At 36.9% G+C, this 14,178-nt stretch overlaps 1 protein-coding gene across 1 annotated transcript in view; it reads right to left on the bottom strand.

Annotated features, from left to right (window-relative positions):
* dhx38 (DEAH (Asp-Glu-Ala-His) box polypeptide 38) overlaps window positions 1-14,178 on the bottom strand; it is a 30,719-nt gene that overhangs the window by 2,550 nt on the left and 13,991 nt on the right. The window contains exons 15-26 of the mRNA XM_081393971.1: window positions 13,646-13,786; window positions 13,459-13,569; window positions 11,324-11,440; window positions 11,136-11,243; window positions 10,937-11,049; window positions 7,446-7,654; window positions 4,724-4,878; window positions 4,468-4,623; window positions 3,724-3,858; window positions 3,505-3,630; window positions 1,792-1,887; window positions 1,576-1,697 (exon numbers count right to left, since the gene is read on the bottom strand). Coding sequence (XP_081250097.1) covers window positions 1,576-1,697; window positions 1,792-1,887; window positions 3,505-3,630; window positions 3,724-3,858; window positions 4,468-4,623; window positions 4,724-4,878; window positions 7,446-7,654; window positions 10,937-11,049; window positions 11,136-11,243; window positions 11,324-11,440; window positions 13,459-13,569; window positions 13,646-13,786 — 1,589 coding nt within the window. The remainder of the gene's footprint in view (window positions 1-1,575; window positions 1,698-1,791; window positions 1,888-3,504; window positions 3,631-3,723; window positions 3,859-4,467; window positions 4,624-4,723; window positions 4,879-7,445; window positions 7,655-10,936; window positions 11,050-11,135; window positions 11,244-11,323; window positions 11,441-13,458; window positions 13,570-13,645; window positions 13,787-14,178) is intronic.

Below are 14,178 nucleotides of genomic sequence, written 5' to 3'. Positions count from 1 at the left end.
ATCATAATCCTACCCTAACCCGATAGTAAGTACATGTAGTTCTTAATATTACTCAGTACTTCAATATATAATTAGACTGTAACAATGACACCTTAAAATAAAGTGTAACCCTTCATTTTAAGGTGTCATTGTTACAGTGTACAAGTATTGAGTAATATTAAGCAACTACATGTACTTACTATAGGGTTAGGGTAGGATTAGGATTGTAATTATGCATAATTTACTGTTAATTTAAGTACATGTAACATATGTAACAAGGACACTGTAAAATAAAGTGTTACCTATTTTTTATTATATGCATGTTATGCTGCTTGATACAGCAAACTAGTATTTCTTACCATATTATTGTAATGTATTGTCTTAATTATAAACACACTAGTTTGTAGCGCGAACAGTTTTACCATTACTGCACTTTTTACTCTTCTCGTTATTTCCCTATAGTGGCTAATGAATCGGAAGCCTTGCACATTCACAAAAACTGGGAACACTTTACAATAATGTTCATTAGTTAACATTAGTTAATGTATTAACTAACATGAGCAATACATTTGTTACTGTATTTGTTCATCTTTGTTAATGTTAGTTAATTAAAATAAAGCTGTTTATTGTTCATATTAGTTCACAGTGCATTAACTAATGTTAACAAGTTTTTAATAAATTATTAGTAAATGTTGAAATTAACATTAACAAAGATTACTAAATGCTGTATAAGTGCAGTTCATTATTAGTTCACGCTAATTAATGTAGTTAACTAATGAACCTTATTGTAAAGTGTTGTATAAGCCGAAAACTAGCTTATTTCCGCACTGAAAAGTAAGGTGGATATGGCACTGATTTTCAAAGCATTCTCTTTAGATGAAATGTAAAATGTCCTCTAAGTGACCTGTGGGTCCGGGAGGATTCAGGTCAGGTGAGACGAGATGAGCTGTGATCTCATCTTAGATCAGACGGTGTTTTCCTATCAGCTTATTTAAAACCCCATGAAGGCGTCAGAACCCAAGAGGGAGGCCGGCACCTTAATTATCCATCTCCCCATCATGCAAATCAAAAGTCTAATCCCCACTTTTAATGTGATTATTGTCAGGACGTCCATCAAGCGGACAGTCAGCCGAAGGCTTTGATACAGAGATAAAAAGTCCTGATTAATTAATGAAGTGTTATTTTACAGGACACATTTCCCGCTTTTGTGGAGCTGACAGGTGTGTGTAAAATTAATTTCCCGGATTAGTTTGAAAAATTAGCGTCCGTCTCTCTCTTCCCCGTCCGAGGCGGTACAATTTAAATTGCTACAGTAATGGGGGTCAGGCAGGAGTCAATATTATTTCTTTTTCTCTCCTGTGGAGACGGGAGGTGAGAAAAGCTCATCATGCAGAAGACAAGGAGACGCTAGGTGAGGAAAGGGATGAGGAGGGTGTGAGGGGGATAATAGTCTTCCCAAAAATTGCGACATTAGTATTTCAGCACGGCAGCCGTTTGATGGCTTCCTACTAAATAGGATGATTCAGATTTCATGAGTGTGAGCAGGAAGTGGCTCTAAAGCCTGAGTGACAGCAGTATTTGTGATTGCTAAAGTACCTGACGCTGCCCAGGTTGTTCTTCCTGTCCTGCTCCTCTTTCCGTGCCAGGATCTGTTGTTGTGCAAGGGACATCTCCTCCTCCATGATGCTGATCTCCTCCTTGGCTCTCCTTCGGTTCTCCTGGAAGAGGGACCAGAAGTGAGCGAGACCAAAACAGAGGCGAGTATGTACTGTAAGTGTTGAATCTGTTATATTGAGGAAGGATGTTTCTCACCTGTCTGCTCTTGTTTGCATGTTTGATACTGTAGAACATGGGCCCAAGCTCAGCCAGCCACTCGCCGTCCACGGCCGTCACACACTGCATGTACTCCTGAAACACAAACACACATGCGTGTCATCAAATATCTCTTCACCGGGGCTCTGGGATATAATATTCACAATATACTGAATAATATTTGATTATAGTGAATATCATGAAGATTTTTGTTTTAGAGTATGGTAGTTTCTGCAAATCAGTTTGTTCGGCCTGTTAACAAATCGATTCAAAATGTTAAATTGATTCATTCAATTCAATACATTTTAATCACTAAAAAGCATGTATTTAACATGTTTATTACCATGTATTGCTGTATTGGTACAGACAAAAACACACAATTATGCCAAAATGCTCGTTTTGTCGAGTATCCTCGCAAGCACAGTCTTAAATGAGTTAAATGAAGTCTTAAATGAACGTATGAGTTATGAGAAAATGTGTATCAGATTTGCGTCATGTGTGTCAGGTCTGAAAGTGACAGCAGCCTAATAAACCTGCTGACGTCTGTTATCAAGGATAATCAAAGAACAAAAGACAGAGAAATTCATTCACCCACTGCGCTTGACTGAATAACGTTTGTGGCTTTAAGAAGGATTAATCTATATTTAATTCAAAATTTATGCAGTGAAGACTGTGAAGTGTTTGTTAACTTAATTCAATTTCTGTATATATCATACCTGTTAGACTACCTGGAAATCTTAAAGCACTGTTTTACAAGGTTACATGGGTAAAAACAACGAAAACAATAACTTTATGACTAGGCTAGTAAAAATCTGAACCAGTCTGACTGGGCCAATAGAAAAAATTGAGCTCTGATATGTTAAAGCGCACAGGGAAATGTGACATTATAATGTGTTTATGTGAAGATTGTTTTAAGTTCACTTAAATTAAAAGTTGTTATATTATTTAAAGCCTAATAAATAATAATCTATGCCTATAATCAATGGCTAAAATTGATGGGTAGAGCGGTATGGGTATCTGTGATACTGGCCTTCTTTCATAAAAAGATGCCATTAAACAAATATTTAAAATATAGGCTACTGTCTTTATGTTGTTTCTAAGTTCATAATGAGATTAAACATGAAATTATTACAGTACAAAAATTATATAAAAAAACTTTTGTTACTTTTTATTAATCACGATTAATTACAGATTAATGTAAGATTAATTAGTAATTTTTTTGTATTGATTGACAGCACTAATTACAGTAAAGTAATTGAAAGAGCTCAACACAACAAATGTTTCAAACGGTTTCCTCTAATTCAACTAAAAATGCAACTTTTAGTGACTTTGCAGTCTCAAAATGATTTATTATTTAACAATTTATTTTACAGTGTCCTTGTTACACATGCTACATGTATTTTCTATAGTAATAACTATGAATTATGCATAATTACATGCAACTAACCCTCAACCAAACCTTCATCCTTACCTTATAGTAAGTACATGTTGTTATTTAATATTATTCAATACTTAAAAGTATAATTGAAGCAAGGACACCTTAAAATAAAGTGTAACCAAAAATACAAATAGTTTATAAAAACAACAGTGGAAAAACGACAGGAAATAATCTGAGGAAAATAAGGAAGCTAAATTCAAATTTGCATCACCCATATAAGCGTCTCATACTAACTTATGTCACTTCACATTGAAGGGCTGAGGAGGAACAAGTACCTTTGTGGTCATGACCAGTTCATGGTAGATGATGTAGTCAGGGGTGTAACCCATCCCGAACAGAGCGCTGGTGGGGTGGAGATGGCAGGGCATCCCAGTTCTCACATTCACATACTCTCCTATTCCCTAAACACACAAATACAAGGCATGAAGACACTTCAGGTGTTACTTGATGAAACTGAATCATTACAATGGCAAAAATGCTAAGTAGCTGTGAACCTTTAATTTAGCAGCCTGGTGAAAGTACGCAGCACAGATGCACTTCCTGATCACATCCCAGTCAGAGCCGCTGGAGATCAGGTTCATTTTCTGCTGCACCATGATGTCTTTGAGCTGAGATCGAACCTCACGCACCTGTGACGCACACACACATTATTTAGTGCAATATCTAATAAAAGAAAAAGCATGCTTAATTTTGCACCAAAACTTTCAAAGAAAATGTACAGTTAAACCTGTTAGATTGACATATTTAAAAAAGCCATTAAATAACATCTGTGAATATTCTTCAGAAGGATCTCAACATTAGAAAAGTTCCTTATTTAAGTCTGATTTTACGATTGATTTTACGATATACGAAAGTATAACATTTATACTTTTTAAATGAACCTGCACAGGGACTAAATGTGGCTAAATCCGGCACATTTTGCATTAAGCATATGTATTATTAATGTGCATTGTCCTTGATTAAATAAATAATGAATGTATGAAAGAAAGAACTTCAAGATGGGACAGAGGCAACTTATATTACAACTCATTTCCCATGCAAAGAGAATATTTACATAGAAGTCTTAAAGGTACAGCAGCAAAGAATATGCACATTAGCTGTAATGGTCAAAGACTTTGACCATTTTTCATGCAAATCCATTTTGACTATTGTAAGTGTACTTCAGGGGAAATTTAAAATAACATGTCATGGAATTCATGAATCTGATTGGTTGAGAGTGACGCCTCAGGTTGACATACCTTACGCATGGCTTTGGTGTGGATGAAGTGATCGTTACACCAGATGCTGGAGTAATTGTTGTTCTTCCACTGCAGGTAAACGTTGAGGTAGGTCAGGTGATCACTCTCAGGCACTGAGAACTTCTCTCTCACCTGGTCACTCTCCTCCTCTCGACCCTAGACGAGTAACGGCAGTTTGAGCACTTCGAAAAACTGAACCCGCATGTTCAGCACATTTGCTTGCAAGTAGGTTGTAGTAAAGAGCCTAGTAACGTACCTTTGGTCTGTAGAAGATGGACGGCACTGACAACATGGAGACGATGATGAGAATGTCAGCGCTGCAGGCCATGTCACATGACACGATCAGCATTTTGGACAGAGCCGGATCCAGAGGAAACTCCACCATGAGCCGCCCGGTGGGCGTCAGAGCGCCTGAGACAGAGACGAGAAGAAAGCATCCTCAAATACAGGCAAAAGTCAAAAGGGATTAGAAAGCACCTCTTTCCAAAGTGCTGATGGTGGGAAAATGACTCCACTTTCAGATTCTGATCAAACTTTTCAGAAGCTCAGATTTCAAAGATTACATGACAGACTAAGAAGATTAGTGAGAGAGCGCCATGAAAAGCAGAGAAGATATTTGGGCAGGTAAGCCTTAATCAGAAATAATCTGCTGTTAACACGAGACGAGAGCTAGAGGGAAAAGCGCTCCACATAGTCAAATCCCCCACAAACCCCTGAGAGATACGCAGGAAATGAGATTGAGATCCCTCTCTGGTCACACAGACAGTTTTACTTCAGTTGCTACAGCTGAACTTTGCGTAAGACCTTAATACTTCACTGCAGCACTTCACAAGCTTAAGTCTACTCAACTAGAATGCAAGTTACACTCAAGAGATTTTTTCCTAAAATAAAAATAATGTCACTATCCTCCGTTATCTTTAAACACTGATATATCCAAACACTGGCGAGTGAATATATACTCAGCAAAAAAAAAAGAAAAGTCCCTTTTTCAGGATACTGTGTGATAAAGATAATTTTGTATGTGACAAATAAGCTTTAAAGATCTTTCTTGGAAAGGGTTTGAACAATGTTTTTCATGCTTGTTCAAATAACCATTAACAAACCTGTGGAACAGTCCTCAAGACACTAACAGTTTAAATACTCTTTTTCTTACTGTTACAGCAGAATACAAAAGAAAAAAGAAAATAAACGGGGAAAAAATGCAGCGGCTGAAAATAGCTCTTGCCTAGATATTCTTATACATCATCATCACATTAAAATACCAAGCATTACGGTATTCTCTAGAAATTGTACAGCTCTTTCAGTCAAACTGACGGATGAGGATTATTTGTAGCACAACTTTATGATTTGAAATGATTTGTTTCAGTCTTTTTGAGTGGAACTTCACCAAAACTTGAAGTGCCTCCCATAAACTAAAACGCAGTAAAAGAAACAGGATATTGTGAAGTGATTTTAAGCTCAGGAAAGTTTGTTTTCTGAGGTGAGAGACTTTTAATTTTGTGACAAGTTACAAAAATAAGATGATGATTCCTGACATCATCTCATCTGACAGCAGATACTGAATTAGGTCAGCACGTTTTTCTCAGGCACTCTTTACTTAAACTGCGTCTGACAGAGTCAACAGCTTTCATGCACGTCTTTCAAAATAAAAGTTTCGCATCAGAAAAACATTGAGAATTACATTTGTTGTAGTTGTTTCTTAGACTACGCACTCCACGACCCACTCAAAGCCGGATTGCAACCCACTTTTGGGTCGCGACACGCAGGATGAGAAACGCTGCTTTAAACAACGTCCAAAATAAAAGTATTTTTAAAGGTGCCCTAGAATTTGAAATTGAATTTATCTTGGCATAGTTAAATAACAAGAGTTCAGTACATGGACATGACATACAGTGAGTCTCAAACACCATTGTTTTCTCCTTCTTATTTAAATCTCGTTTTTGAAAAACACCCCTGAAAAATAGGCGAATCTCCACATAACACCGACTGTGACGCAACAGTCGGGATCATTAATATGTATGCCTCCCATGTTCAAGGCCAGGCGGAACTGCGCAGCCGAATCATCGTCCGAATCATTTTTCTTCGAGAGACATCATGGCTTGTGAAGCATGGCAGTTGCTCAGTGTTTGGATGTACAAATGAACACAAAGGTATTTTTTTTAGTTCCTTCATCCGAGCCTCTGAAGAACCAGTGGGTTATGTGAATTTATGATGTGTAATTGTTCAAGTTCAGACAGATAATCTTTCTCTCAAAGTCGTCCAATACTGTTTATGCATCAGTAAATCAAGCCAGTGACTAAACAATCAACTTCATGTCGTTTCTCTTAGTAGGATGAAAATAATCTTACTTAAACTGTGATTAATATACAGATAGCGATCAAAGAACAATCCCTTTCCAGTCGCCCAAGCTGTCAATCACACAGCGCGAGTTTATCTGGACACTTGCCAAAAATCGTTATGAAATCAATGACGATCAATGAGCCAATCACAGCAGTGGGCGTTTACACTGAAGTCTCACACAGACACGCCCCTTCAAACAGAGCGTTCAAATCAGGCTAGGAAAAATGCCTTTTATTTCTAAATTATAACAAATTTTGATCTAAAAAACATACTAACATTATAAGGGCACCCCAGGAAACATTCTAAAATAATAAAATAATCCATGCAATGGGACCTTTAAAAGCTCTATATCATGTACATTGCAATTAAACAAATTTATTAAAAAATGTTTTTAAAAATACAGTTTTGTAGAATAAACAATGGTTTCCCATTATGGATGTGACCTTCCACAGCATACTGAAGAATTTTTGACTGGAAAAAACTACTACATTATAAATGTACACGTTACTTGATCATTCCTGATACCATCTAACAGTTCACACAGTTCAACTCTAAAGACCAGATTCACTCTCTACGGTTTCTTATGATAAAAAGTGCCAAAAGGAACAAAAAACTAAAGAGAGAGACCTGTCTCTCACCTGTGTTGTCAAGAGCTCCCAAGATCCACAGCTGGTACATGGAGTTCAGCATGTTGTCTTCAGGTGGGGGATCCATGAAGTGGAAGAGCAGAAGGTCTTGCACTCCCAGTGACTTGAGCAGCAGCACAACATTGGCCAGGTTAGTGCGCTGGATCTCTGGGATAGTGGTGGTGAGCATTTCATTCTTGTAGGCACTCTGAGTGTATAACCTGAAGTGAACAGACACAATGGAAAGAAAGATGCATTAATTTTCTGTAAACATTATAAAATGTGACACAATGTGATACAGTGGCGAGCGCAAAATCTAGTGTATTCCTTGTTGGGGTGCTAACACACTGCAGAGAGCCCTGCGTAATATTTGGATATGAAAAGAGATCCCAAAACCATAACTAGACTCGCAGTTTTCCTTGGTCAATCAAACTTAAACTTGCCAAGGAACCTTTTTTTTAAGTTGAAGTACTACATTTCCTAAAACTGAAATAAAAACTAACTAAAGCAATAAAACTGACAAAAAAAAAAAACAAAAAAAAAAACTTACAATAAATTAAAAATATTACTAATACTATAATAGTATATAAATAATACTAAAATAACACTAAAATATCCCTATATCAGACTGGAGTTACTATTTTCTCAAATTTTTCTCAGCATACGTCATTATGCAACAAGAAGCTCTTGCTCGACTGCCGTGAGTGCGTTCAGGACCGTTTGCTGAGGCTGTGGAATACAGGTAATATACTGTTGTAAATAATGTTTAGTTTCTTGCACAGACCGATCGTTTCGCTTCATAAGACCTCAATGTATCATCAGGAGCCACGGGTATTGAATTTGTCTTGCCTCTTATGTGTTTTTTGACTCTTAAAGTGACGGTAGCCATTGACTTGCATCACCAAGGACCACGGTTTCAGCTAAAAATCTTCTTTCACGGTCAGTTAAAGGCAAAGTAGTATGTCCCAAAGCTTGCCTACTCTTCTGCTACACACTCAAAAGTATGTATTTTTCACCACAAAAACAGTACATACTATTAGAGCATAGTGTAAGTAGGCGAAGTAAGCGTAATTTGAGCTAGTCATTACCAGGTCCAACCGCAGCAAGTGACACTGCAAGACAATTTTAGTGCTGTTGCGTTGATCTAGGTAGCTCCGCCCACAGTGAAATCTCATTGGTCCAAAAAACCCTGAGATATTTACATATTAAATATGTTTTGACTGGCAGTGATTTGCTTCACTGCACCAGTTTGATTCATTAAATGCCATGCAAAAGTCATGGCATAAAATAAAGAGAATCGGGCGAGATAGATCATTCAATAGAACATTCAATGCAAAAGGTCCAAATAAAGACGTATACGTGACATATGCATGCAGCACATTAATGAAAAAGTTTTCTACCTCCAACCTTTCGAAGAGCTAGAGGGAAGCTCTTAACAATGAGTCATTTCCAAGCTACCTCTGAGGATCTTAAAATATCACAGCTCTCCCTGCTGCTCCATAGAGACAGATCTGAGAAAACTATTCAACAAAATCGGTAATCCCTCAGAAGATGGCGTGAAGAAGGAACTCTGGGAAGCTCTGTAGTACAGCGTATGCATTTATGTATATCTGTCCTTCTGGCTCTTGTGCCGCAATCACAGCCAGAGCTTTTGAGTTACGCATTCATCACACACACACACACACACAGCTCTTGGCCACATTACAAAGCGTCTGGCTGAACAGAATTGATTCTTGATGCACAGATGTTTGGTAAAGGATGCATGCAACTAATCCGACATGAGCCACACACTTTCACAAGCAACCAGAAACACTCACAGGGAGGCACAACAATCCCTTGTGTGACAGTGAAACAGCGAGACAGTGTGTCATCGCATCTTTGGGGCTGTGCAGATTTGAAAAAGGTCACAGTCAAAAAGCCCACAGGAGCCTTTGTATCAAATCCTCAGAGGTGTAAACAAAAAATAAACTACGTTAAATCCTCTTAAGATTACCGTCCCGTCCCCCTCCTGCAATCGCCCAGCCTCACTGATAGCGGTTTCAGAAAAGAGTGAGCAAAAAAAAAAAGAATAAAGCTGATGAACACTGTTCATCTGCCTGTATTAGCAAAGAGAGTCTGTATTAACACCACAGAGACACCTGAATGATTCACTTCCTTTGGAAGATTCGTTTCAATGTACCGGAACAAAAAAACTGATTCATCACTCAAGTCTGTCTCACCTTAAAGTCAGCATGAAATAAATATTTATCCGTGCATGTTTGTTTTTTCGACCTTGTAATTTTTCATCAAATTATGTTAATATTGTCGATCTTCTGGTGAAATGACAGACTTTCTCTCTGGTGAATTTCGCAGGACTTCTCCAATCAGTTGATGTGCTTAAACTCCGCCCCTTACAAGCTCACGTTCATCTGCCTCCACTTTTAAATGCCCACATCTCAAAATCCAATCACCAACCATTGCATAGAACCAAGTCCCGCCCTACATTTTTTCTTTTTCGATAATCTGTTACACTCAAATGTACAACACAATATTGAAGAAAAGATCTGTCGCTACTTCCATTTCAGCACGACTTCAACTTCCAGCCTGCTTTGAAGCATCTCTGTCTTTTGAAATAACAAAAAGGCACAGCATTTTATATTTTATTTTTGTAGTAAAATACACTATCGGTCAAAACTTTGGAATAATAAAAAAATTATTATATTCTTAATGCATTTTTTGATTAAAAATGCTGAAATCCTGTAATATTGTGAAATATTATTACAATTCAAAATAATTGTTCTCTATCTGAATATATTTTAAAATGGAATTTATTCCTGTGATGGCAAAGAATGATTTGTTTGCAAATCGAAAATGAATCTGGTCATACCTAAAAAGTAGAACATACAATGACAAAATCATGGTGAAATCATTGAAATGAGAAAGTCATTGTCATAAATATTTTTGCCCCACTGCACAAGGACAGTCAACTTTTGAGGAAGTGTTTCATTGTGTCGAAATATGGATAAACAAGTATATTTATGTGACCCTGGACCACAAAACCAGTCACATGGGTCTTTTTTTTTTTTTTTAATTAAAATGTATACATCATCTGAAAGCTTTCCATAGATGTATAGTTTGTTAGGATAGGACGATATTTGGCCGAGAAACAACTATTTGAAAATCTGGAATCTTGAGGATGCAAAAAAATCGAAACATTGAGAAAATCTCCTTTAAAGCTGTCCATTTATGTTCGCGCTTTTGCTGCATCCACTCACAAAAATAAATGTTTTATATATTTCCGGTAGGAAATTTACAAAATATCTTTATGGAAAATTATCTTTACTTAATATCCTAATGATTTTTGGCATAAAAGAAAAATCGAAAATTTTGACCCATTCAATGTATTGTTGCCACAAATATACCTGTGCGACATGCGACTGGTTTTGTGATTCAGGGTCACATATGATGTTTTTGGATGGTCTTTTTTGATGTTGGGCACTGAGGGAGGAACTGACTGATCTTACCTGTAACACTGTCCTGGGCCTGTTCTGCCGGCTCTGCCAGCCCGCTGGTTTGCATTGGCTTGACTGATGGGGTACACCTGCAGCGCATCCATGCCAATGCGAGGGTTGAACACCTAAACAACACAAAGCAATACTTCTGTTAGCATCAGATGTGCAACTCCTCTATTAAAGACTGCTCATTCACAGCAGTTTAATTTACCTTCAGTTTGCAGTAACCAGAATCCACCACAAACATGATGCCGTCCACTGTCAGAGACGTCTCAGCGATGTTTGTAGCAACAATACACTTCCTCACTCCATCAGGAGCCTGTCCGTAAACACACAGGTTTAGTTCACAAACGTCTAATGATCAGGATCTTCAAGTGTTCAACAGAGACAGATGTTTACCTTCTGGAAGATCTTGGCCTGCAGGTCTGAGGGCAGCTGGGAGTAGATGGGCAGCACTGCCAGAGCCGGAGCGTTCTCTAGATCCTCCAATCGCTCCACAATCTGATCTGATGTCACCTGCAGGAACACAGACATCATGTGTGTTATACGATGCATCATTAGACAGCACAAACTTACCAAACACTATATTTCAAACTAACCTCAAACTTCCTATATTCCACGAAATCTGTATGTTTCTTGCATAGTTCTGGCATATATATATATATATGCCAATTGGAGTCAGATTTCTTGAAATATCTGTTTTTCTTGAATATCTATATCTATATATATCTATATCTATATCTATATCTATCTATCTATCTATATATATATATATATATATATATATATATATCTACCTATCTATCTATATATATTCAAACCAAAATGTATTGACACCTAAAACATTTCTCACATTATCACAGTTTATTTGTTATAGTTTAGAAAATGGTAATAAAATATGACAAGAACTCAAGAGTTATCAAAATGTCTGACAAATACATTAGGTTGAATATCTGTCAGCTGTTAAATTTAAGTACACAATTAGATAATACCAATTTAGGTCAACCAATTACCAAGCAATGCTTAATTGTGTTCAGTCTGTGGTGTAAAAAGGTCGCATTAGCAATTAAAGAAAAAACACTTAAGCAAAACATGGTCAGGTCAAAGTGTCTGAATAATTTGTTGGTCCCAAATATTTATACATTTTACTGGTAGTCACTGTATGAAGAATTTTTGGGTATAATATGTAACAGTTTACTTTATTTTGCAATCCTCGCTTACATAATGAACTATAGTGTCCTGCAGTCACTAATAAAACAATATAAAAAATGATATCTGGTGTCTCAATACTTTTTGCTTTGTGTGTGTGTGTGTGTGTGTGTGTGTGTGTGTGTGTGTGTGTGTGTGTGCGTGTGCGTGTGCGTGTGCGTGCGTGTGTGAATAAGATTTCTTCATTTTTTTTGTCTTTTTAACTTTCAAATCTATAATGCTCACTAAAGGCCCGTTCACACCAAGGACGATAACTATAAAGATAACGATAAAGATATAATTCTAAAAATCGTTCTCCATATTAAAGAATAACAGAGTTCACACCACAACTATAACGATAAAGATATGAGGAACGATATCGTTGGGATCACTTTCAGAACGATTTTTTTCCAGCTGTCGAACGATAAAACACTGACAGCCAATCAGAATCCATTCTAATTTAAAGGTCTCGCGCATTTAAAATGGATCTGGATCATCCGGGCGCGCGCATGCTTAGAATAAAAAGACCGTTATCGGTCGCTGGTGTGGACACATATATAGTTATCTTTATCGTTATCTTTATAGTTATCGTCCTTGGTGTGAACGGGCCTTAAGGCTGCAGTAATATTGTGAAATATTATAAAATAACTTTTCTTTTTGAATATATTTTAAAACTTAATTTATTCCTATGATGACAAAGCTGAATTTTCAGCATCATTACTCCAGTCTTCAGTGTCATATGATCCTTCAGAAATGATTATGATATGCTAATTTGATGCTCAAGAAATAATATTATCAGTGTTGAAAATAGTTGTTTTGCGTCATATTTTTGTGGAAACCGTGAAACACTACCAGTCAAAAGTTCAGGGCAAGCAATATATTAAAATAAATTAATAGTTTTATTTATTAAGGATGCATTAAACCTGTCACACTGTCCTGGGCCTATTCTCTGCTCTGCCAGCCGCTAGTTTTCCAAACACTATATTTCGAACTAACCTCAAACTTCTTATATTCCAAGGAATCTGTATGTTTCTTGCTTATTCCTGGCAATGGAAAACCATTGGCTTTACTGATGGGATGTTTTCAACATTGATAATAAGAAATGTTTCTTGAGCGGCAACTCAGCATATTCGAATTTCTGAAGGATCAGGTGATACAATTTTGCTTTGCCATCACATGAATAAGTTGCATTTTAAAATATATTCAAATAGAAAACAGTTATTTTGAAATGTTAATAATATATCCAATAAAAGCGAATTTTTGAATGGCAGCGTGTATATAATATCAACAGTGTATAAATTGTGATTCCATTCATAACATCTTCTGCACAACTAGAATCTCCTCACCTCAATGTCCTCCTGACCAGGCATGAAGATGAGGATGTCACCTCCCATCCCGCTGAGATGAATCTGTAAGGCCTGTTTCACAGACGCCTCCACATAGTCCTCCTGAGGAGTCTGAATCACACCAGCACTCAGCGTCAGTCTATAGCACACCAACTAACTTTCACTAAAGATGCTATTAACACCTCACCTTGCTGAACAAGATATCCACAGGGAACGTTCTGCCGGGAATGTGGAAAATAGGAACATTGCCGAAGAATGCCGCAAATTTGTCCGAGTCCATGGTGGCAGATGTGACAATGAGCTTCAAGTCTGAGCGTCTAGACACCACCTAAATAATCCAAAATAAAGGAAGACGGGAGAGAGTGACTCATCAGTATCAACATCTAAACTCAACAGTATTCAATTCACATATATTTGTATAGCACTTTTCACAATAAATATCATTTCAAAGCAGCTTTACAGAAAATGCATGAGTCCACATTACAATTTAGAGGGAAATGTTATCAGAAATGACTGTTCAAGATATACATTTCAGAATACAAAAATCACAGTTAACTAAAAATGTATTAATTTAAGCAATGTGATAATTTAAGGCAGAAACAATGAGCTCATTGAAGTAACAAGTACTTGTTTGTTAACAAATGATTATGACATTTAGAAAAATGTAGCATTGGTGCATGTTGATTTACAGCACTCTTTAAATGTACATGTACATCAAAT

The sequence above is a fragment of the Scardinius erythrophthalmus genome (assembly GCF_964197995.2).
Source record: "Scardinius erythrophthalmus genome assembly, chromosome: 2".
NCBI lineage: Eukaryota > Metazoa > Chordata > Actinopteri > Cypriniformes > Leuciscidae > Scardinius > Scardinius erythrophthalmus.
Note: the sequence above shows the minus strand (reverse complement) of the source record. Positions and strands in the feature narration are given on the sequence as shown.